This window comes from Emydura macquarii, unplaced genomic scaffold (genome assembly GCF_026122565.2).
Source record: "Emydura macquarii macquarii isolate MOO-44397 ecotype Brisbane River unplaced genomic scaffold, CSIRO-AGI_Emac_v2 contig_2473, whole genome shotgun sequence".
Taxonomy (NCBI): Eukaryota; Metazoa; Chordata; order Testudines; family Chelidae; genus Emydura; species Emydura macquarii.
In genome coordinates this window covers 21020185-21043993 of record NW_027132610.1, presented here as the reverse complement: position 1 = coordinate 21043993, position 23809 = coordinate 21020185, and the positions used below count along the sequence as shown (strand labels likewise).

At 41.5% G+C, this 23809-nt stretch overlaps 1 protein-coding gene across 1 annotated transcript in view; it reads right to left on the bottom strand.

The window, feature by feature from the left end:
- Nucleotides 1-262: 262 nt before the first annotated feature.
- HTR2A (5-hydroxytryptamine receptor 2A) overlaps nucleotides 263-23809 on the bottom strand; it is a 41694-nt gene continuing 18147 nt past the window's right edge. The window contains exon 3 of the mRNA XM_067562759.1: nucleotides 263-1712. Within this exon, the coding sequence (XP_067418860.1) occupies nucleotides 913-1712 (800 nt within the window). The 3' untranslated portion in view covers nucleotides 263-912. The remainder of the gene's footprint in view (nucleotides 1713-23809) is intronic.

Here is a 23809-nt window from a genome sequence, read left to right as displayed (position 1 = left end):
TGTACAGAAGAATGTCAACAGATTAAGCCTGAAATTATTTAGCAGTGTTGGACCTGATTTTCCACTCTGTTACCTCACTCACACTGTTGTAAAATCAGTATAATGGAGTAGAGAACTAAGCTCAATAAATTATTCCTGTAACAGCATATTTTAAAGTCAAAACCAGTGCATGTGAAATATTTAGAATAGGAGATAAAATAAAACAGAAAGTAGAGATCAGTAATGTTTGTAATGACAAAAGAACATTCAGATTTAATTTACTTTTGAAGATAATTAACTTGAACTACAGAACAAATGGCAGACAGCCCAACAACACTGCAGAATTGTAACTGGGAGGAAAAATATCCATAAAAACACAACTACCAAAATTTTCATGTCGATCTATACAGATTTTCATAGAATTTTCTTTAATATTTATTTTATTTTAAATATATATCAGTAAATTAACTGTTTTCTTCTCCTGTAAAATCCTGTAAAGTGCTCATTCAGTTAATAATACTAAAATTACCTTGTAGCAAGACAAACTAATTCAGCCCTAACCAGCAAGTAAACCAAACAATAGCTTAGCTTTCATTTGCAGAAAGAAAAGAAATACATTGATTTTCTTCACAGCCCGTCGTATAATAATACAATAAATTGCATTTTTCTTTAAGAAATATATTATTTAGGATACTAAAAAAATAAGTTTAATAAAGCCTGTGCTTAAAACAGCTGAAGTACTGTATGAAAAAATGCATATTTGATAGCATTTTAACCCTGTTTGTCATCAACTGGATAAAATGAGTATGTGATGCTATTGAAGTTCTCTTGGATAGGGCTAATTTTCCAAAGCTATCAAAGCTTCGCACAGTTAGGTGAAGTTTTCTGCATACATACCATTGGTTGCCATGGCAGCTGTTGACTGGCTAGCAGTCACACACAGCTAACCTTTTCACTGACTGGGCTGATACTGCACTTTGAGGTACTATCTAAAGGATGTATTCCGATTGTAACCATAGAATAATCCTTGGCCATCATTTTAGCCTCCTTTTTTAAACTCTTCATTTGTGCTAGCTGGAGTTGGCTGGAGTTATATGCTAAAGCAGGTATGGTGTTCACTAAAATCAGCTGTAAAGGCTTCTTCTCCTCCTTGTATCGACACTGAATGTAACGTGAGAAAGCAGAACGGTAGGTTTTATTGAACAGTGTGTATACTAATGGGTTGACAGCCGAAGAAAGATAGCCAATCCAGACAAAAACATTAAGTAGTCCTCCAATGACTTCTTCATTGCAAGACTTTTTGCAAATGACTGCCATCACATTGGTGATGAAAAACGGGCACCACATGACGACAAACAGAAAGAAGACGATACCAAGAACCTTGGAAGCTTTTTGTTCATTACTGATTGACTGCATAGTCCTCCTTCCTGAATTCCCCAGTTCTCTGTTCAAAGAGCGTTGAAAGAGTTTCTCTGAAGATAGAGAACTTTGAGGGAGAAAACTAAATGAAGCAAACTTGGTCTTAGTGCCAACGTCATTAATGCATAAGGTAGCTTCTTTCTGGAGTGATTTTATAGTTAAAAAATAGGTGACCACCATGATGGTTAAAGGAATGAAGAATGCAACAAAAGAGCCTATTAAGACAAAGTTTTCATCAGCCAGCAGGCAGCTATTGTTCTTGAACACTTTGGAATCATCTTGTAGTCCAAGCACAGGTACTGGCATTGAGATACCTGAAGGTTGGTTAGAAAAAAGAAAGAGAATTTTATGCACATTAATGATAATAAATAAATACCAAAGAATACACACCATTCTACAAAAAATGAAAAAGTATGGTATACTATTACTGGGAATAACCTATAACTAATACAAAATAGATTAAAAGACATTCCAAAACTAATTCAAGGTATCTAGAAACCACCCCCTCCCCTGTACCTCCAACTCATGTGCCACACTATGCTGATCCCATTCCTGTCTCACCCTGGGAGCTAGGACTATAGGGGACATCACAGGGAAAGAATGCTGTTTGTAGGTTTTGTCTTGGAGCATGTAGTTTTTGTGAGTGAAGCTTCTGTTTTCTGTGTTACTATTGTCACAGTCCTAGTAGAGAACCCCCAAGCTGGACACTCACCAGACTGCTGGATTTGGGTCTTACCACACAATGTACTCTTTAGCTTCCCATGATCTAAGCAGGCTGTAGCATTGTCTCTTTCCCTGGCCTCCCAGGCACAATTGGTAGGCACAGGCTCTCAGTTACCCCTTCATGGAAACAGAGAGTCACAACTCAGCTGTCCTAGGCCACCTAGGACCAGTGCTGACCCTCTAATCTCCCTATAGATTAAGCACACTCTTTTTCCCAGACTGCCAGGCTTGTGGGTACACTGGATTTACAGTTCACCTCTTCAGGAAACAAGTGACAGTGTACACAATCAGACCCACAGGCTTTGTAAGGGTTCTAAAACGCAATCACTCTTTTACTTTAGCTAGACAAGAAATATACAGATCTAGACAAAATAATAAAATGCCTGTACACAGTCCCTTCCTAGCTTCCTCACCACTCTTAAGAATTCTTTGGATTAAGGCCAAATTTCTCTAAGGACTCCAGGATGCCCCTCTGGTATGTGGCTTCTCTGACACTTGCTCACTAATTCACTCTCTCTTCCTGTGGCAGTCAGGTTTCTTCTTTTAAGGCTGGTTCTGCAGTTAAAAGGACCTCTCTGCTACGAAAGCATGGCCCTCTGTTCTTCTCTCCTGCTCATGCTTCATTTGTCTCTATGAGTTCCTCTGGGTTCTTTCCAAGACTCTCAGGCTATGTCTACACAGCAATAAAAGATCGGGACTGGGCTGGGTCAGCTGACTTGGGGCTTGCAGGGTCTTGAACTCCAGGACTAAAAATTGTGTAGATGTTCAGGTTACGGCCCTAAAAACAAGACCGTAAGTGGATTGCTGTGCTTTGTGATAAAGTCAGGCCAGAGGGCCTCAAAAGGGCATACCTATTTGCAAACTAGGAGGTCACCTGCCCACCGCTCAAGGCCCCTCCCCCAACCCAAGGGGGGGAGCCACCGCACCTAGAGAGCAACTAATTTCGTGGGACAACAAATGTAAAAACAGGAAAAGGCGTGAGGGTCAGAGGTATAAACGAAGGGAACTGGAAGGGGACACCGAGCAGAGAGCCCTCAAAAGGGCATACCAAGGCCAGTATGTAAGCCCAAGAATGCTAAAAGCCCTTTTTCCTGCAAGCAGAGGAGAGATGATTGCAGGGCAATTAGAGACACTTGGACCCAATGAAGGGCTAATCCAGGTGTACTTAAACCTTGCCTTCCCTAAGGGGGGGGGGGGGGAAGCACAGGAGAAGGAAGCTGCCAGAAGGTTTGTGGCAGCTGGAGGAGAAACCCCCTGGCGCTTCTCTGTAGCCAGAGGGGCAGAGACAACCCTTGGCCCCAGCTGGCAGGAGGGAGCCAAGTAAGGTATGCTCCCTGGCCCTGTGGGCATGCTGAGGGGAAAGGACAAAAGACTTGTTCAGCCTGAGGAAATGGGGTAACCGGTGACTCCCTGGCCCACTGCAAGGGGTGGAAGTGAGAGACCCACAAGGGTGAAGCTGGCAGTTTGCCACAGCTTGCTCTCACCCACAAATGCTGGGGTGGTGGTGATCTTTGGTGAGCTAGGGCCACATCCTCTTTTCCTGGCTGACAGATCCAGTTTGGTTGGCTGTGCTCCACACAACCGCTTTCACAAAACCTGTTCCTGGTGGAGGACTGAATATTGCTTCTCCTATAGAGCTCACTTTAATTTTGGGGGAGAAATTTCACAGTTTGGAGGACAGAAGGAAACATTTCTCTAGTAACTGTATTTTCAAAATACAGTAGCTGTTTCAATTTGCTCAGCCATTAGGAATATTGGAAAAAGTCCCAGAGGAGATGGACTAATCAGCTTGATGGAGGTGGAACAGTCCAAGGTGAATGGAGTTTATCACTTGGCCCTGCAATTTATTACATGGATGTAACTCAACATATGTTTCAAGGAAAGACACCTACTGGTGGCATTGCTGTCCTCCCTACGCAGGGGTTCTGCTGGGAGAGGGCAACTTTAAGTTGCTGGTAGTACTCTCAAGCAGCCCTATTGGCCTAGGATGTCTGGGAGATGCACAAATCCCAGGCTGCCTTACTGCTGGTGAACTAGTGGAACTTAATGCCCAGTGTTACCCATACAGTTCACTCCTTCTCTGATTACTATGATCATCCCTGCCAAGGTTGACTTGAACTTGAACTGTACCAAAACTGCAGGCATTTAAATAAAAAAGACCAAGGGAGGTTACCCTCAAGCCTCCTACAAAAAATGTATCCTACCCCCTGCACTTCACTCAATGTTTTTAGCTTAGTCAGATGCTATTAGCTGGAACACTTTAAATCTCCAACCGAAAAAAGGCCCAGCTGCAGCCTTAACTCTCCACAGCAGCCCTGAAAAGAAGGGAGGAGGCAATGTTGATTCCAACTGATAGAAACATTTAAGAGAGCAGCAGGAGGTGGAGGGTAATTTTGAAAATATTTATAAGAGGTCCCAGGCTTCCGAAGTGTAAGCACACTATCCTTGTTGATATCAAGACCTATATGACACAATTTCACACACGCAAACTTACCCTACTCTATTTGGGTTTTCTGATGGAGTCTAAGGGGGTTAAGCGCCCAACTCCTGTCAGGTTTCAATGGGAGTTGTGCACTTATCTCCCCTGAAAGAAAATCCCAGTCCCTGTGTTCAACTTCTCCAAGTAGAAAAACAGAAGTGAAGAAGAATTTTCCTGTATTTTGGGACAAATTCTGCCCTAGTGTGCATCCTTTGCCTCCTAGGAAAGTTCTTCTTGGCTAGCAGCTGGTGTGCTTTGTCTGCAACTCATTAATCACTTGATTGTTACGTTGTCCTTCCTCATTTGTTTCCATCCTGTTACCTGTCAGCTCTGTGTTCGTGGGGAACCCTGGTGCAATACCCAGTCTGTCTGACTCACGAAGGACCCCCCCCCAGAACTGATCAGAAGAAAGACTTACAAAAAGCAATGAAAATGCAATAGGAGGCACACCTAAACCCCTCTAGACAAGGGTGACAGGATTAAGGCAGCTCCCCTAGTTTCATCTGCATCAAAGATGGGACAGGGAGGCAGTTCCATTAGCATTCACAACAGAGAAGAGAGATTCCAAGGCAAGGACTGCACTGAACTCTGGGACCAGAGAAGCAGGGGAGCACTGCATGATGGGGGATCTCTGTTCCAGATGTTATCGAACCCACGCCTGCACACACCCAGCTCAGCAGTTATCAGACCAATTCAATGAATCCTTTATTGGTATCCAAAATACTGAATCTGCCTGATTGCATTGTGAGCTCCCTTGGAGTAACATCACCCATAGCCAGGAATGATCAATTCCTATTGTCCAGCCTAAACAGAACAACTCTGGTATACTCCCTTAAGCCATCATTTACCCACAAACAAATCTAGTGTTCTCCCTTGAACCATTGTCGTTTTCCTACAAAAACCCCTACCCAAGTTCAAAATTCTGTTCAGGTGCTTGGATCCAAACACTGCACCAGTTCCACTGGGACTTCACCTTTTTCTGACTGAAATACCTTCACTGATCATGTTGAGGGCTCTGTCTGTCTCAAGCATTTCAGACCCTAAGCTGAACAGCCTGTCTCCTGGGAACCTCGACTGGTTCAAGCTTCATTGAGTGGTGAGACCCTAACTCTCTCTCTCTCTCTCTCTCTCTCTCTTTGGTTAAGCCCACTTTTTCCCTGAGACCTAATTTGATCTCTCTCTCTCTCTCTCTCACTCCAGGTATAACTTTCTAACCCTGACTTTTGTAATCAGACTTGGGCTAGATTTCCCCATACTCCCAATTGAAACTGTGTAATATTGTAATTGTTTGGTTTGTTTGTCTCTCCTTGTATGGCTATTACTACTAGTATCATAAATTTTATATACCTGGCAATAAAATAACTTTTATAATCAAGCTGATTGCCAGACTGTCTCCGAACTTTGTTTACTTTTTTGTGTTCTTTGCTTCCCTATTTTGCTGTGCAGCAACGCTCCTCTTACTTAAGCCAAATATCCCTATAATGCTCAAAAATCCTGTGGGGTCTGCTCATCAAAGGAGTTATTAATAGGATAAGTGTGACATAAGATTGGGGGGAAGGGTGCTGAGTATGGTGCATATGAAGGTGTCAGCTTGGAAGTGCTGCCTGACTCTGCCTGCTCAGACGTGCTCCGTGTGTTTGACTGATTTGGGGGCTGAAGGAACCCAGCCCTGTTGAACTAAGCCCTGTAGGGCAGCTCCACTGGGAGGCAGTGATTTACAGAAGGGAGAAATAGAGCTCCATATAGAAACACAAGTGACACAAACAGCACATTGATAAAATTACAGAGACCCCCCCAGAATGTAACCCTAGTAAATGAGCACACCCGAAGGTGATGGGCAAATCTGGTAACAGTCCATCTGTTGCCTGCCATCCTGTGCATAGACTGAGTTCCTTAGGGCAAAGACTGTCTTTTCATGTGTGTACAGTGATTAACACAGTGGAGCTCTGATATGTGATCTGGGCCCCTAGGTGCTACCACAGTTCACATTGATAATAATAATAAAAATATTAAAAATAATGTTACACATTAACATTAATTCCATTATTTGGAATTATAAATGTCTGTAATAATACAAGACTGCTCTTTGTTCTGTTAATACTGTTACTTATGTATCTACACCGCTCAGAACTGAGAGTCATGGTGAAACATCAGCCATGTTACAAAAAAAGTATTGCCCTTATCTGTACAGAACACAACTTGATGGCAGGCTTTTGATATTGCCCTCGCTATTTCTGTTGTATTGTTGCAGTAACCTAATCACTCAAACGTAACATACACAAAGTTATTAGACGAGGAGCCTACCTAATGGAGAGTTTTACAGCCAGGATCCAATATGACTAGAACCCCATACAACCCAACTGCAGTTGCAGGGTGTGTAACTCAGAACATATTTCTGATGCACAGCCTATTCAATTCTACATGAATAGGCATCTACTAGAAATATGTGTATGTGATGTTTGAGTAGTTAGGAGCCCAACTGTGTGAGGTGCTGAGTACCTGCTGTGAGATGCTGAGCAGTCTCAATTCCAATTGACTTCATTGGCAAATTCAATGAGAGCGAGGGCACTCAATAGCTCACTCTATTAAGCTTTAGGCATGTACAAAAATACAACAACAATACCATAAGTTCCCCATCCAGTTCTGCCTTGTACAGATAACAGCAGTGCTCTTTTTCTCACTTGATTCAAGAAACTACTGTGAGCTGTGTAGATAAAATACAAAACGGTATCAACAGAATAAAGTCCTTGCATTGCTACAGAGCATAATGATTCAAAACTGCAGGAGTGCTATTAAGATGGTTAACAGCCCTAGAAAGTTGAAAATTCTCAGCATAATTGCAGGCTTTTTCAAGTACAAAGGCAGAGTCAAACTTGTGAAAAGGAAGATCACAAACAAATTATTCAGTTATTCTAGGCTACCTTAAATGGGCATCATACAATGTCAAAGATCCATTCGTAAGAACTGGAATACAGGCATTAGCAGACTTCAGACTTAGACTTAGACTTGGCATTAGCAGACTTAGAGTGTCACAGTTTACTGCTCCAGTGATTGGTAAGGAGCTTTGTTATCCATTGGTTTTGTTTGCTGTTGGTAATTTTTGGAGAATTGACATCTTAAATTCAGATTTCTTGCTTTCAAATAACCTCGTCACTATGTTTGAGTGGACACTATCTTCAGTTTTTAACTGCAGTTTTCCCATCCCATTGCAGTTCCCTTACCAAGTGTAATACATAGGGTTCACAGTATAGATTTGGCATTTCCAGGTATAGCTGTTACATCTATAGTTTGCAAAATTGATCTCCAATTTAAATGATGCTCCAGCCAAGTAGCTAATGGTTGTGCTGTGTTCTATTGTGTGGGAGACCCCAAATTTGATTCCCAGTCCTGTTCTTTCTTTTCCTGTATTGGCAGAGACTGGAAGTGCTGCTAGGGAAGTACACACAGATACTAAGAGACAGAAGTCTTACATTGCTCAACAACAAACATTCTAGTTAATTAAAATGTGGGAATGACAGAATTTAATTAGGCAAAAGGACTAAATTGAAAGGCAACTCATTTAAAATGATTAATTAAAGGAAATGCTTTTTTTAAAACACAATGTATAATTAACCTGTGGAACTCACAGCCAATGCAATTATTTTAGTAAGCATTTGAAAAAGGATTACACACTTATATGATTAAGAATGTCATCCATAGTTATACTAGCTCTGATCTAAATTTTAATCATTCATTTATTGATTGATTTATAAAATATACATGTGTTTATAGAAGTAATCACAAATTAAAAACAGAATTGACAAAAGTTAACTGAAAAATAACTCCTTCTCCCCCCACTTTATTGTATGCAGGCTTCTCAATATGGAAAAGCCTGAACAAATAGATAGGCAATGCAGCATTTCCTAAAGAACAACAAATTTATGGGAAGCAAATTCCAGACTTTAGGCTCTGAGGGACTATTAGCAAGTGTATTCCAGTCCACGTTTGGACAAGTGGACTAGAGTCGTTTCAGCTTACTCACTGAAACTAATGGCAAAACACCCATTGACTTTCATGGTGCAAAGTCAGACCCTAAAGTAGCCAAGAGCCAAACTACACAGGACTTTATAAAGCTAAACTTTACATGGGGCTTTATAGGATTCTGCCCTCAGAAACAAATGTGCAGCCGGTACAGTCTACAGAGCACAGCTATATTATGCTCCATATGGAGGACACCATTAAGTAAGGGCCTGATCCAAAGCCCATTGAAGTCAGTGGAAAGACTCCTATTAATGAATTTTGGATCAGGCCCTAAGCAGGTGACCACATTCCATATAAGCTGTGTGTTCTCCAGTGATAGCTCCCAGGATTGTGCATTGCAGTAATTCAAAGTTAGCATTGACCAAACACTTTACACCGGATCTGTATATGGTAACAAAGAATCAACTGTTGCCATGCATTACAGGAGCTGGCTGAGTTTGTACTGTAAGATGGAGACCAATTCATTGATTTCTGCTTGATGATCTAGATGTGAAGCTTCTAACTCCTTACAAGGTTCTTGCTTCCATATCCTTGCTGTTGGTGACTGTGGATTTATAGTTAAGAAGGCAGAGGGAAAGTCCTGAATTTTTACATCTCAAGATGAGAGATATTAGTTTCAAAGCACTGATGTAATCAGTGATGCAGAAGCTCACCCAATACTACCAGCTGACAAAGAGCAGGCAGGGCAATATTTTGAAAACTGAATATGTATAAATAAGAGAGTCTAAATATTATACTTAATGTAGTTTAAGGAGATTTATTTATGATTTAAACACAGGTAAAAAGTGGCTGTCCTAAACTCTAGATGCTTTTAAGAAACCATAGTAATAAATCCTATAATAATCCTCCACTGCATGACATAACTAGACCAACAAAAAGGCTATCTCAATAAATCAAATGTCAACTACTGCAAATCAAAACCCTCATGCATTTCTCCCCCAAAAGCCTGAAAAAACTGATAAAGGGCCTGATTTACAGCTATTCTCTGGTAGCTTTGTGGTGTTTTGCAGACACACAGCAACCATAAACCCAGTTTAACTGGAAGAGTAAACTGAGTTTATAGCTGCTTTGCAAAACCAGCATAGCACAAAATAACTGGAGTGTACCAGTGAATCTGGGCTGGGATTTGAAACACGTTCTGAAGATCAACAGATGTGGGCTATGCTGGATAACGGGTGGAGAAGGGAGTGAATTGTAAAGTCAAGGTCCATTCAGCACCCTGCCATCAGTTCCCACTCATTTAAATCTGGGAGCTCCAACTCAAGGGCCTTCTCTGCATCAGTGTTAGTTTAAATTGGCTTGGATACTGTCTGAGCACACTACATAAATTTAAGAACTGTCTTAATTACTGTAAAAACATTTTTAAATTTTGTTAAATTGTATCTGTAACAAAATTCTGCCCCTTTGCTCACCTCTAAACTAAAAAAAAAAAGAAAAAAATCACTTGCCCAAAGCGTGACCATCACCGTATTTCATACATATTCAAGCTATGGGCCAAATTGTGGCCAGCACTGGGAACCTTGCAGAGTTGCACTGCCTGAGGGGGATTGCACTCAGGGAGGGTTTGTTACTCAGGGAAGTGCAATCTGTCCTTCAGGCAGCTCAGTGTGCCTGGGTACTGCCTAGTTTGCCCCACTTTCTGGAATGGTGTAATTTGCTCCCTGCAAAACACTTGGCCTTCTCTGCCAGCTGGTGCCTCCTTTGGAGTGCTGTGTACCCACAGGAAGCCTTCAGGAAGTATCTGTCCCTCTTTGAGTGCAGCATCTGCAATTATGATTGAGCCTGGCATTAAGAGCACATGGGTGGGGAAACCTACTTGTGCACTTTCCTTTACACACCCACAGAAGGACCACTGACAATCTGACTCTTTGTGTCTAATGGGACACATGCAAGTCACACAATTATATGAGGATTTTGTATATGTTTCTCTGATTTGTTTATGAATCCAAATGTATTCTCTGCAACCCTGACCAGCTCTGGTAATGAGCAACTTCTCTCTTTTATATTACAATTTCATCACTGCCCAAATGCTGCCAGCCTTATATTAACTCTAGTTCCAGTAGTACTTTTCTCTTTCTGAGAACAAAAGCATCCAGTCTAGCCAGGGCTGCACTTCCATTCTGCTCCTCTGTTACACTGCACTAAATCCCATTCTGCACCAGCTAATTGCATCTTAATCTTGGTAATCAGAGAGGGATGGTATGGTGGAGCTGGAAGGTGTAATTTCCACCTTGAGTAAAATGTAGGGCTGGAGAGACCTTGAGAAGACATCTATTCCATCCCCCTGCACTGTGGCCCTGCACTGCTTGTGGCCTGCTACCTGGTACTGGTGTGAAAGGCTGTTCTGCCTTCCCCGGCTGGAACCTCTCCGTCTTTGGTCAGGTGGCAGCAATGGATGATAGTCCCAAGCTCTGCAGCTGCGGCAGGGCGGGGCGGGGCGGGGCAGCTCCACTCCACTCCACTCCACCCCACTTTCTCTCCACTCCGCTTTCTCTCCTCCGGCTGTTAACTTCCTTTCAGCCCTCTCCACCTGCCTGAAGTGGAGGCTATTAACTGCTGGGGCAGTTTCTTTGATAGGCTCCAGGTGGCCTAATTGGCCCAATTGCCTGGAATTAGCCCCAGCTGGGTTACCCAGGGAATAGGGCTTTATGGAGCCTGGGGCTAATATACTTGCCTTCCAGCACCCCTTCATAGCAGCCCCTCTTCTGGCTCCTCCAGAACCTCCTACTAGGGTTCTGGCTGCACTTTTCCCCACACCTGTTTATTTACGCGCACCCCATCCGTGGCCCCACAAAGTCGCGGGACCTCCTTGTCAACCGCCTCCTGGCCCTCGCAAAAATGGCCATCTATAACACCAGGGAGAGGGGGTTAGCAGGGGGGGCGCTCTGCAACTGTGGGGTCTACTTCCGTTCCCTTGTGCACTCCCGCATCCGGGCAGAGTTCCTCTGGGCGGTGTCCACTGGCTCCCTGGACACCTTCCAGGAGCAGTAGGCGCTGTCTGGGGCTCTCTGCTTGGTGTCCCCTTCTGGTTCTCTCTGTTTAACCCTATGACACCCACGCCCCCTCCTGTTTTCGCATTTGTTGTCCCAAGCAATCAGTTGAGTTCTGGATCCGGTGGCTCCTCCCCTTAGGCTGGGGGAGGGGCGTTTAGTGGTGGGCGGGCTTGCACCCCTTCATAGCCGTCTGGTCTGGCCCTGTCACAATACAAAAGATGTTTGTCTAACCTGTTGTTAAAAAATGTCCTGAAATGACAGGGATTACATCACCTTGGACACCTATTCCAGTACTTAACTATCCTTATAGGTAGAATTTTGTTCCTAATATCTAACCTAAACCTTCCTTGCTGCAGATTAAACCAATTACTTCTTGTCTTACCTTCAGTAGACATGAAAAACAATTAATCACATATCAATTGCTCTTTATAACAGCCTTTATCATATTTGAAGATTGGTATTTGGTCTCCACTCAGTCTTCTTTTCTCAAGATTACACATACTTAGGGTTTTTTTTTAAACTTTTTTTTAAAAGCGCAGTTTTTTTAACCCTTTTATAATTGTTGTTGCTCTCCTTGGATTCTCTCCAATTGTACCACGTCTTTCCTAAAGCGTGGCACCCAGATTTGGACACAATACTCCAGCTAAGGCCTGAGTAGAGTGGAACAATTACTTCCCGTATCTTACATATGACACTCCTGTTAATACCCTCCCATAATGATAGTCACTTTTTTTGCAACTGCATCACACTGCTGACTCATATTCAATTTGTGATCCACTGTAACCCCCAGAGCCTTTTCAGCAGTACTATCATCTAGCCAGTTAGTCCTCATTTTGTAGCTGTTCATTTCATTTCTCCTTCCTTAGTGAAGTACTTTGCATGTGTCTTTATTGAGTTTCAGACCAATTCTCCAATTTGCCAAGGTCAGTTTTAATTTTGATTCTAATCCTGTGTTCCCAAGTGCTTGTAACCCCTCCCATCTTGGTGTCATTGGCAAATTTTATAAGCATAATCTCCACTGCATTATCCAAGCCATTTATTTTGAATAGTACTGGACTCAGCAGTGACCCCTTCAGTGCCCCATTAGATACGGCCTCCCAGTTTGACTGTGAACCATTGATAACTACTCTTTGAGCATGGTTTTTCCCTCATGTTCCCACCTTATAGTAATTTCATCTAGAACACATTTTCCTAGTTTGCTTGTGAGGATGTCATGTGGCAGAGAGCCTGATCTACCTAGCATGCTAAAATAAAAGTGTAGCCACCGCAGCATGAATGGCTGGACAGGCTAGCTGTCAGATATCATTTGAGACCCTAGTACATATTGAAGTGGCTAGCCCCTCCCACTACTTATGCTGCTGCAACTACACTTCTATTTTAGAACACTAGTTTGACCAGCACTAGCGACGGTATGTCTACTCAAGCAGGAAATTACTCCTTCAGCTCAAACTGTAGACAAACCCTAAGAATAGCTTTAAGGGAATAGCTACAAAATCTTCCTTCTAAAAAAATACAGAAAGAAAAGCCTCATCTGGTGTAACTCCACTATACTCAGTGTAGTTACGTCACAATTGAATTTGACCCAGAGTGTTTACTCATAGGTCCTCAGTAATGGTGTATGATAATGAATTTCCCAGGTATCACTTGGTGAACTCCTCATTATTCTTTATTTTGACATGGTAATACTAGTTATGCTCAGATGTGTGTGGAGATATTCACAGATTCTGGCAATTTGCTCTATAGCCTTTGCTTCTGGATAGCATCCTTTTTGAAAACTGAAGTCTTAAAACACTTCAGTCTCTGGAGGGTAAAAAATAATAGTGCTTGAAGTTAGCAATATGGTGACTTGAACACCTGTGGTCATTATTATAAGTTGCATGTCCCAAGCCAAAGAAATAGAAACAGCAGTTTCCCCTTGATAAGCTGCAACTGCTGAAAAAGTAGAAGATTCCATCAAGGGGAAAGTTTAGTGTGGCAATTTGCATTCTAATTGACATGCATACTTGATTTCCTGCTGCTTGTTTACTACAGCACTTACATCTGCTGAAGCATAGTACTTTTTCAGCATTAATATGAATCAGTGATCTATCTAGCAGATAAATTTCAAACATGGTTCCTTTAAAGAATAAAACTATGTATATTACATTTAAGGATTCATACCTCCCTTTTATGGTAGGAGATATATGGATAGTTTGAATTCTGCCTCCTGTAATTCCAACTCATTTGCGTCAGTGAGTATATGGATAAAATTTTCTGTATGAAAAATTTCCTTTAATAAATATTTCCTTTATATTCCATTCTCTGAACTGGTCTATAAAAATTTGGCAATTTTTATATGCAACTATGTAATCCTTTTTACGAGTTGGTTTAAGTGGATCTGTACTCTAGAGTCTGTGAGAACTTCTTGCCCTAAGCACATTAAAATTAACAAAACTTCTACTGTAAACATTTTTTTCAGGATAAACTAGTTTAGTCTCAGAGGGGTAGCCGTGTTAGTTTGTATACTGCTACTCCTTAAAGAAACACAGGAACAAATCTACACAGACACACCCCCTGAGCTCCGACCAGGGTTATTCTATCTGCTATCCAAGATCCACAAACCTGGGAATCCTGGACACCTCATCATCCCAGGCATTAGTACTCTCACAACAGGACTGTCAGGCTATGTGGACTCTCTCTTCAGGACCTATGCCACCAGCACTCCTAGCTATCTTCGTGATACCACTGACTTCCTGAGAAAACTATAATCCATCAGTGATCTCCCAGAAAACACCATCCTAGCCACTATGGATGTAGAAGTGCTCTACACCAACATTCCACACAAAGATGGACTACAAGCCATCAGGAACATTTTCCCTGATGATGATATGGCATACCTGGTAGCTGAACTTTGTGACTTTGTCCTGACCCACAACTACTTCAGATTTGGAGACAATCTATACCTTCACGTCAGTGGCACAGTTATGGGCACCTGCATGCCCCACAGTGTGCCAACATTTTTATGGCTGACCTAGAACAACACTTCCTCAACACTCATTCTCAAGCACCTCTCCTTTACCTACGTTACACTGATGACATTTTCATCATCTGGACCCACGGGAAAGAGTCCCTCAAAGAATTCCACCAGGATTTCAATAATTTCCACCCCACCATCAACCTCAGCCTGGACCAGTACACACAAGAAATCCATTTCCTGGACACTACAATACAAATAAAGGATGATCACATTAATACCACTCTATACCGAAAACTGAAGGAAAATAATTGTCTGCTTGACCACAGTTACTCCATTTTAGTTTTCTTTAGCGTTTTGCTTTCTGCTGAAGATCGTCCACCCCCTCCTCTTTTGCTCTTACAGTGCTTATTTTGTGCCAGGGTCAGAGAAAAGTTTCCTAGAAGAAGCAAGGAGATAGCCTCAACTGATTTCTGCTAGTTATACAGCCTTGAGAGATAGACCAGGCAACTCTGATAGATAAGCTGAAATCTTCTGTTAATATGTTTTTTGTTATGCATACTTTTATAATTAGAAGAAGTAGAAAAGTGTAAGCCAATAGCAATGGTAGTAATAATTTTGAATGTACCTATAAGCATTAAGAATTTATGCATATGTAATTCCTTTGTCTATGTTTGTATAAATATGCAAAAGAGCATGCCTTCGGGGTCTCACACTGACCACTTGCTGGGAAGTGTCTGACCTCTGCAGAAATAAAGTTTGGAGACTGCCCAACTACCTGTGTGGATCTCTTTTCGGTGCAGGGTAAACGAACCACAATTGGAATCTTTTTCCAACAAAACCAACTGACCGCAATATATACCTTCATGCCTCCAGCTTCCACTCTGGACATATTACATGATCCATTGTCTACAGCCAAGCCCTAAGATACAACCAGATTTGCTCTGATCCCTCAGACAGAGACAAACACCTACAGGATCCCCACAAAACATTCTTAAAACTACAATACCCACCTGGGGAAGTGAAGAAACAAATTGACAGAGCCAGATGGGTACCCAGAAGTCACCTATTACAGGACAGACCCAACATAGAAAACAACAGAACACCACTGGCCATCACCTACAGCCCCCAGCTAAAATCTCTCCAACACATCATTAAGGATCTACAACCTATCCTAGTTGATGATCCCTCACTCGCTCAAGCTATGGGAGGCAGGCCTATCCTTGCTTACAGACAGCCCCCCAACCTGAAGCAAATACTCACCAGCAACCGTACACCATACTACAAGAACACTAATCCAGGAACCTATCCCTGCAACAAACCCCGTTGCCAACTCTGCCTGCACATCAACTCTAGTGACACCATCACAGGTTCTAACCACATCATGAGGAGCTCATTCACCTGCACATCTACTAATGTAATATATGCCATCATGTGCGAGCAATACCCCTCTGCCATGTACATTGGCCAAACCGGACTGTCACTACGCAAAAGAATAAATGGACACAAATCAGACATAAAAATTGGTAACATCCATAAACCAGTAGGAGAGCATTTCAATCTCACAGGACACTCTGTAGCTGACTTGAAAATTGCCATACTTCTATAAAAAAACTTCAAAAACAGACTTCAGTGAGAAACTGCAGAGCTGGAACTCACATGCAAACTTGGCACAATCAGACTGGGTCTGAATAGGGACTTAGAATGGTTATCTCATTACAAGAAGTAATTGTCACTGTTCACACATTCTCACCTTCTAATCAACGATTGTGAATAGGCCTCATCTACTCTAACTGAATTGACTTTGTTAGCACTTGCCCTCCCCATTGTTATGTTTCTTACCCTTGGATGTAGATATATACCTCCTATCTGTGGTTTCCATTTCATGCATCTGTCAAAGTGGGTTGCAGCCCACGAAAGCTTATGCCCACAGAAATTTGTTAGTCTTTAAGGTGCTACAGGACTCTCATTGTTTTTTCTTGTTTAGTCTATTTCAAGGCAGTATTATATGGTTCCCCAGACAGAGTAAATAAACTAATGGATGCTTATAACAAAGTGCAATTAAATTCTTTATCATAAATATAACTTTTTTGCAATGTTTCATAGAATCATAGAAGAGTAGGAGTGGAAGGGACCTCAATAGGTCATCTAGTCCAGTCCTATGCACTCAAGGCAGGACTAAGTAACAATTAATGAGTCATCTTTTCTGATTTAAGTAATTTACAATAATAAAAGCAGGACAAGACCTAGTATGTATGTGACAAAGGTACATTTGGGCCTAGAATAAGAGAGAGCTGAGAACTACAGCAGAACATAATATAATCTTGCAGGGCCTCCCTTTAACAGCACTCGGTAAAGAGATACTCTTTTCCTCTCATTGGTTTCCTGTTGTGACCACTGTGATAAAATATGTTCAAGCCTTTATATTTAAAAATATATATTACTGATGCCTTAATACTAAGGGAATGAAAATGAACTGGAAAGATGTGTTTATTCTGATAAGTATTTTTTATGAGCTGGATTCTGAAACCCTCAGTCACATTGAGTAGTGCCTAACTCCACAGGTAGCCTCATTGATGTTAGTTGATCTACTCAAGGTGTAAAGTACTATTCAGTATGAGAAAGGGCTTCACAATCTGTTCCTAAATGTTTTAGTGAATTTAGTGCCGGTGAAAGGTGCTAGGTAGAAACTGGAAACTTAACTCCTCTCTTTGGGCCAATTTCAGAGGTAATCTGTAAGGTGGTGTGTGTTAAATTTCCTTAGGTTTACTTCCAGTTACTGATATGAGAGGGTAATGGAGTCTGAGCTGGGGTAATTTACATACGGAGAGCTGAAAAAGGTACAGTAGGGGATGGTCTATGTAACTTACACATCCTTTATAGTCAATAATAAAATATATCAGGTATATTCAAGAAGACAGTGTTATGAAATAAATTTTGATTAATACTATATCACAAGACCTATAGGCCTTGCGCCTATCAGGTATTTAGCTTAGCCAAACAAAGCCTCAGGCCTAAAAATAGGCTGACATGAATAGCTAACCAATGAGTGACCCTATGTCACAAAATGAAACAGTTACAGTAATAGATGTGTTAACTGCGGATATTTCAATGTATCAGTTAAAGCTGGTTAAAATATTTTGGGGATTTTTTTAAGACATAGGGTGTCAACAATGTCCTAACCACAAGTTCTTATGGTGACTGAGTGATGTAAATGTTAATGAGTATATGGGAAACTAATGAGTTAAGTTATGAAAAATGAGGCAACCCAGATTTATTGGGGTGTGAAAATATAGATAAGGAAAAGCATAATAAATATGTATGAACCTCAGTGGGTGTCAGCGTAACACACTGTAAAAGCTGCATCCTGGCATGCATACCTTAGGAGATGTCAGGATGACACCCACTGGTGATAAATAATGCAGACGATAAAGTCAACAACGATGAGGAAGATAATGACTGACACTCTGAGGTTCCCCAGCAGGAGATGTGAGTGAAGCCAGTAATAGGGCTAAACACTTCACACTATCTCTTTATCCACTGTTGTACTTCAGTGTTTGTGGGATTGTGTATCTACTTAGTAGATTTGTTAATAAAGGGATTAGTGATAAATTGCAATTGTTTCTCATGTGCTCCTTGGGTCTTTTATTTTAATGACACTGGCAATAATTTTCCTGATGTTGTAGTACTCAGGAGACTGAACCCTTATTGACCACTGGGGTCTAAGAGATTAATCAATATGATGATGATCAATACCTCTCCAACATTACTTTCAAGATCCCTGGGTCCTGCACGTACCTATCACATGTGGTGTACCTTATCCAGTGCATCACATGCCCCAATAACAATTATGTTGTAAACAACCTAGATAGAGCTTCTATAAGGTGGGTGCATGACTCTATGGATGGACTTCCCAACTCCAAACTCATTTTTGTCTGATCAGTAGCAGGCTGGAGTTGCCCGCTTCCACACAGCAGTTGCCACAAGAGGGCAGCTCTCATTTTGGTGTCCTTGCGCTGCAGGGCTGTGGAGAGCACCGCACACAGTTCCGGGAAGGTGGTTTTATGCACTGAAGGTTCTGAAGCCACTGTACATCATTCCACTCCTGCATAAGGATACATTCCCACCACTCAGTGCTTGTTTCCCGAGCCCAATAGTGATGGTCCACCATATGCAGCTGCTCCATGAATGCCAAAGGCAATCTGGAATTGTTTCTTTCCATGGCACAAGCAGAGCAGGCACCCCGATTCATTTTCAGATTCGCAGCTCATGAAATATTGCATGATCAGCTGTGTTGTGTTCATAACGCTTCTCACAAGACTGGTTAGCAGTGCGGGATCCATACTTTCAGACAGAGATGGTGGGCGCACAGTTTACAGGGGCTGTTGAAAAACAGCATGAAATGTAGTCGGAAGCCCATGGAATGATGAGACGGACAAAACTGCATCATGGGCGGTGAGCCTCTACCCATGATGCTCTATGATTCATTCTTCATTCCCATATCTCCTAGCGGCAGACAGTGTGGAGTTGCACAGTGGGATAGGTACCTATGTTGCACTGCTCTCTCTGTTGATGTTAGAGCAAAAACTGTGAATGCGCTTAGCCGACACAAGAAATGTTGTGTGAACAAAGAGATGTAATTATAGAGGTTTATGATTATCAGTGTAACTTGAATCAATTTAACTCTGAAGTGTCAACATGGCCTACCTCTCCTTTGTCCTACGGCTACTGAGGTGTTAATTGTCCACTTCATTTTGAATGGTTTCTTGCAACATTTGTTCACAATCTGTTTCACCTTGTATTCAACAATGAGACTATGATTACCTTTCCTTGACCTGAGGAAGAGCTCTGTGGAGCTTAAAGGATTGTCTCTTTCACAGAAGATAATACAATAAAAGCTATTACCTCAACCACCTTGTCTCTTACACTAACACAAACAGCCTTGCATTCAGTAAGGCTTAGTGGGCCAAATTCAGAGGTAATGGGGGTGTATGAGTTACACATTGGTAGCTGGATGTCTGTCTAAGGAGTCCACATTGATGTAAGTAAATGCAAGGTAATCAACTTAGACCCCTTTTAGACACACCTCTAAATATGGACCACTTTCTGTGTAATAGATGCAACAGAGGCAGAAACAATGAAAATTTTCCTACACCTTCCACTAATGCCTGGTCTACACTTACTATGAAATTCAGCAACAGTCAATGGAAGATACGCAAGCTATGTAGAGTAGCTTGCGTATTTCCTGTTGACTTTCTAAATTCTAATGAGCATGGCATCCCCACTACATTGTACCGATGCGAAATGCCCTCCTGTCGACTCAGTGTTACTCTTTTTCCAGGGGTGGATTTATTAAGTCAATTTCTGGATTAATTGAGCGGGTCTCCACTTCTGCTCAATTGATCCCGAAAAATCGATCTGACAGTGGAGAATTTGCTGCCATCAGTGAAGACATAAAGTGCTAAAGCCCTATTCTGGATATATCACCATCATTGATGAGTTAGAAAGGACACTGATGAGTTAGAAGGGACTCTCATGAACATCTTTACAGGATCAGCCCCTAGACCCCATGGAGGGAATCTCAGCTTTCATTTTAGAAAACACTAAGTCTTTTAACCTTTGCCCTGTGAAGATAGCCTGGAAAACCAAAGTAAACCCATCGGTAAGGTGGAAAGCAATAGTGCATCTGGGCTCTACTGTTATAACAGAAGGCTGGGTAGAGACTGGCCTCCCTGCCTGTATAGCCCCAGCCTGGAGACTGAAAAGCCAATATTGGAAAGTAGGCTGGAAGCCTGTTTCTCTCCTTCCCTTTTCATCAGTCAGGGGAAATCCACTCCCCCACCAAAAATCTGCCTGATAAAAGCTCCCCCACTTGACCTCTCATACCACCTAGGAGAGACTGGCAACAGTCAGAGGCGACCCATTCCCCAGCTGACTGTTCAGCCCACCTCAAGAGAGGATGTATTGCTGAATAACATGGAAAAGTTCTGAGGGAGCAGCTTGTTAATATTTTGGCAGCACATTACTGTACCTCCTATGGGGTGAGAGAGCCTCCTTAGGCTCCCAACTGAAATTGCCAGCTTGATTCCAATTTGTGCCAACTGTGAATGTGTTTTTTGTTACATGGACATATGTCTATTGAGATCTGGATTAGTGACACTTCACATAGGTCAATACACAACTATCACATGGTAATAACTTTCAGCCAGTACTGGGCAGGACTGGGATTAGATTTGCAGTAGTGACAGACTGTTTTCCATTACCAATCCTTTGAGCCAGCTAGGAGCACTATTATTTCTTTTTAAATTGCTTGAGGAAACAAAGGGGGAAAAAAACCTGTCTGATAAAAAGTGCCTTCATTTTGACATCAGATACATTTAAAAATCAGACAGGGTAAAATATAACGTAAAGAGGATCTGTACAGACAGGCTACAGGCCAGTTAGCTCAGAAAAACCTATGTACAAATAGCATTGTAACTCCCCGTACTGAAGTACTCTGAAAGATACATGGGGCTGAAAATAAACACAAGTTTTAAATGCACACATATGAAATACACAAAGGTTGCAGATACACTAGGATTCTTTTTAATAATTGAGCTACAGATACTGTGTTCCTGACTAAGAATCATCTTGAGGCTCTTTCACTACTTAAATCAGACTTGTTCTGACAATAGCCCTTGAATTAATTAAAAATAATCGGCTTTCTCTTATGGTCCACCTAGGTCAGACTTTGGCAAACTTTAATCCTTAGTTTGGCAATGGTCCAAGATATATCTGCCCAACCAATAGTTTTAGCCAGCAGGAAATTTGCTGTTAGCTAGGAGGATTTGTTGCTGGTAGGTGGAAATTAGAGGTGAAGGATGGTGTAGCTTTGTAACCATATGGTTTATTTACTGGTTTTTCATTTGGGTGTAACAATGTGCCTGCTACTAGCACTGATCTCGGTCCATGCAGTCTCAGCTGTGATGACAGCACCGCATCTGCTATCAGATGCTCCTGACCCTGTCCATGCTCCAGCCCTCTTACCTGCAACCTCCCATGCAGGTGTGTTCCTGCACTCTGCTTTCTACCATATAAAGTCTGTGTGGAGGGGCAAAGGCAGCCTGTAGTGGAGATCAAAATCGTAGGTTCAAAATCTAAGTGCAGAATCATTTCGAACTTTAATTTTTATAATAATTAAAACAAACTAATAATTTTGTATAAAGAGTTTATCAGATTGGATAATCAGACTGGATAATCCCTTGAATCTGGAGAAAATAAGGGGCAGTAGGATTCTCTTGGAAGCCTGCAATAAATCTAGAAGCTTGCTTTTATCGGGTGGGGCAAGATAGAAGTTTCAGGACAGTCTCCTTGCAGAGACTTGACCAGAGAAGGGCTGCTATCAAGAATCTATCACACAGATAGACACGTGCTTTTAATTTTTGCTCTCAAGGCCAGATATTGTGTGATGATGGCTTCATAATCAGTCAATGGTTCTTTAAGTGGTTCCTTAAAGCTTAAATGTCAACCTTAAAATTGAGAGATTCTTGATTAGTTTGAGATCTTTCAAGAAATGCAGATAATGTAGCTGTTAATTAGTGGCTACATTAATTAGTGGTTTCTCATATCCTGAAAATATATTACTAATTCTTATTTAAAGCTGATGATGACAAATCCTGTAACACTTATTGCTAAGCCAAAGGTTGGATAGAAAGTCTTATGGAGCTTCAACAACAACAACAAAATATTGTGAAATGCTCTTCTTTCTGTGCATTCAGTTAATGCTATTTAACTTGCTTAGGTGTTTGCATGTTCCCTGCAGCAATGGTTTAATTTCTTCTTAAAAGTAGTTATAGTATTGTAGTTGTCATTGGTTTAGGTAAAACAGCTGTTTGCACTATTGCTCCTACTTTAGCAATTGATTTTAATTGAGTTTTAAATTTGACTAGGTTTTTTTTGTCTTCTTTGCATGTCAGCTATTTTCCTGCAGTGTTCAGTGTGCAAGTCCTTGAGGGAATAAAGTTGTGTACAAATGCACTTCAAGGAATAAATAAATCCAATACACATACACAGCAAAATGGGCTCTAAAAAATTAACAGAGCTTGTATCTTCCACTGGGTCTCCCCGTGCATCCTACCTTATGGTCTGCCTTTTAGTGACAGGGCTGGTACTGTCTTTATGTGGGCACTGCACAATGCTGAATACACAATCAATGCTTTATAAATAATAACAACCTAACAAATTACTAAAAGCCCCTAGATATTCCAGTACCATAAGCAATTAATGATTTCGTTCCTAGAGGCAGTCTCAACCTCAAGATCTCCTATTATGTTAATTTTCCCTCTTCTGGGCTTATAATTATTATAATTTATTAAGAGTTAAATGCTGACAGTGTACTTAGCTCCAGTTTAATGATCCACTGAACTGAATAGTGGTTTCCAAGAGGCTAGATCTTTCTGAATTTCTTCAGCAGTATATTTGGATTCCTTGTGCAGTACTGCAGTTTCATAGTTATTCTTAATCTACTATTAAATTACATGGATACACACTGAAATCAGTATTGCACTGCTGCAGAATTTTCCAGCGATGCATTTAATAGCCTTATTGGTGTACTCATCCTTAGTAGAATGCACTGAGATACCAAGTAGAACTGTATTAGCCTGGGGCAAACGGCCCTTCCAGACTCCCAACCACTGGTCAGTGGTAGAGAAGAGACAGAACTTGGTTGTAATGATTAAAAAGGGGGTTCTGTACTGTGACTGCTTGACACAGACAAACCCTGTCATTCTACCAGACTTTTTAGAACAATGGCTAACACACACAGCTTGTGCTGTGCAGTGTCTCTCTGGGTCCTGAGATGGACTAAGAAGTCATGGGATGGAATCTGACTGCACTATTTGATCCATAGTTCATGTTCCATTCTGTTATAGTATTCTCGCTACCATTTCCTTGCATTGTTCTAGTCCCCATTGTGGCTGTCTGAAGAGGCCTTTAATTAAGCAAGGGGCCAGCTTCGTATGACTAGAATGCAAATGGTCTGAGACCATGGATGGCTTGTTATTGCAGTCAAAGTCTCATCACGACATACTCTCTTGAAAAGAAAATATGATGAGAAGCAGTATGATGACTTTTGCTGCTCCGCACTTGATGGTCTGTGGTCCCTACCATTTACGTAAGGGATAATGCTTTTAATACTGGTTAAATTGCCTTTGTATCAAGGCTACCTGGACCTCAGAGACATCACAGAGATGACAGAGTTAATGA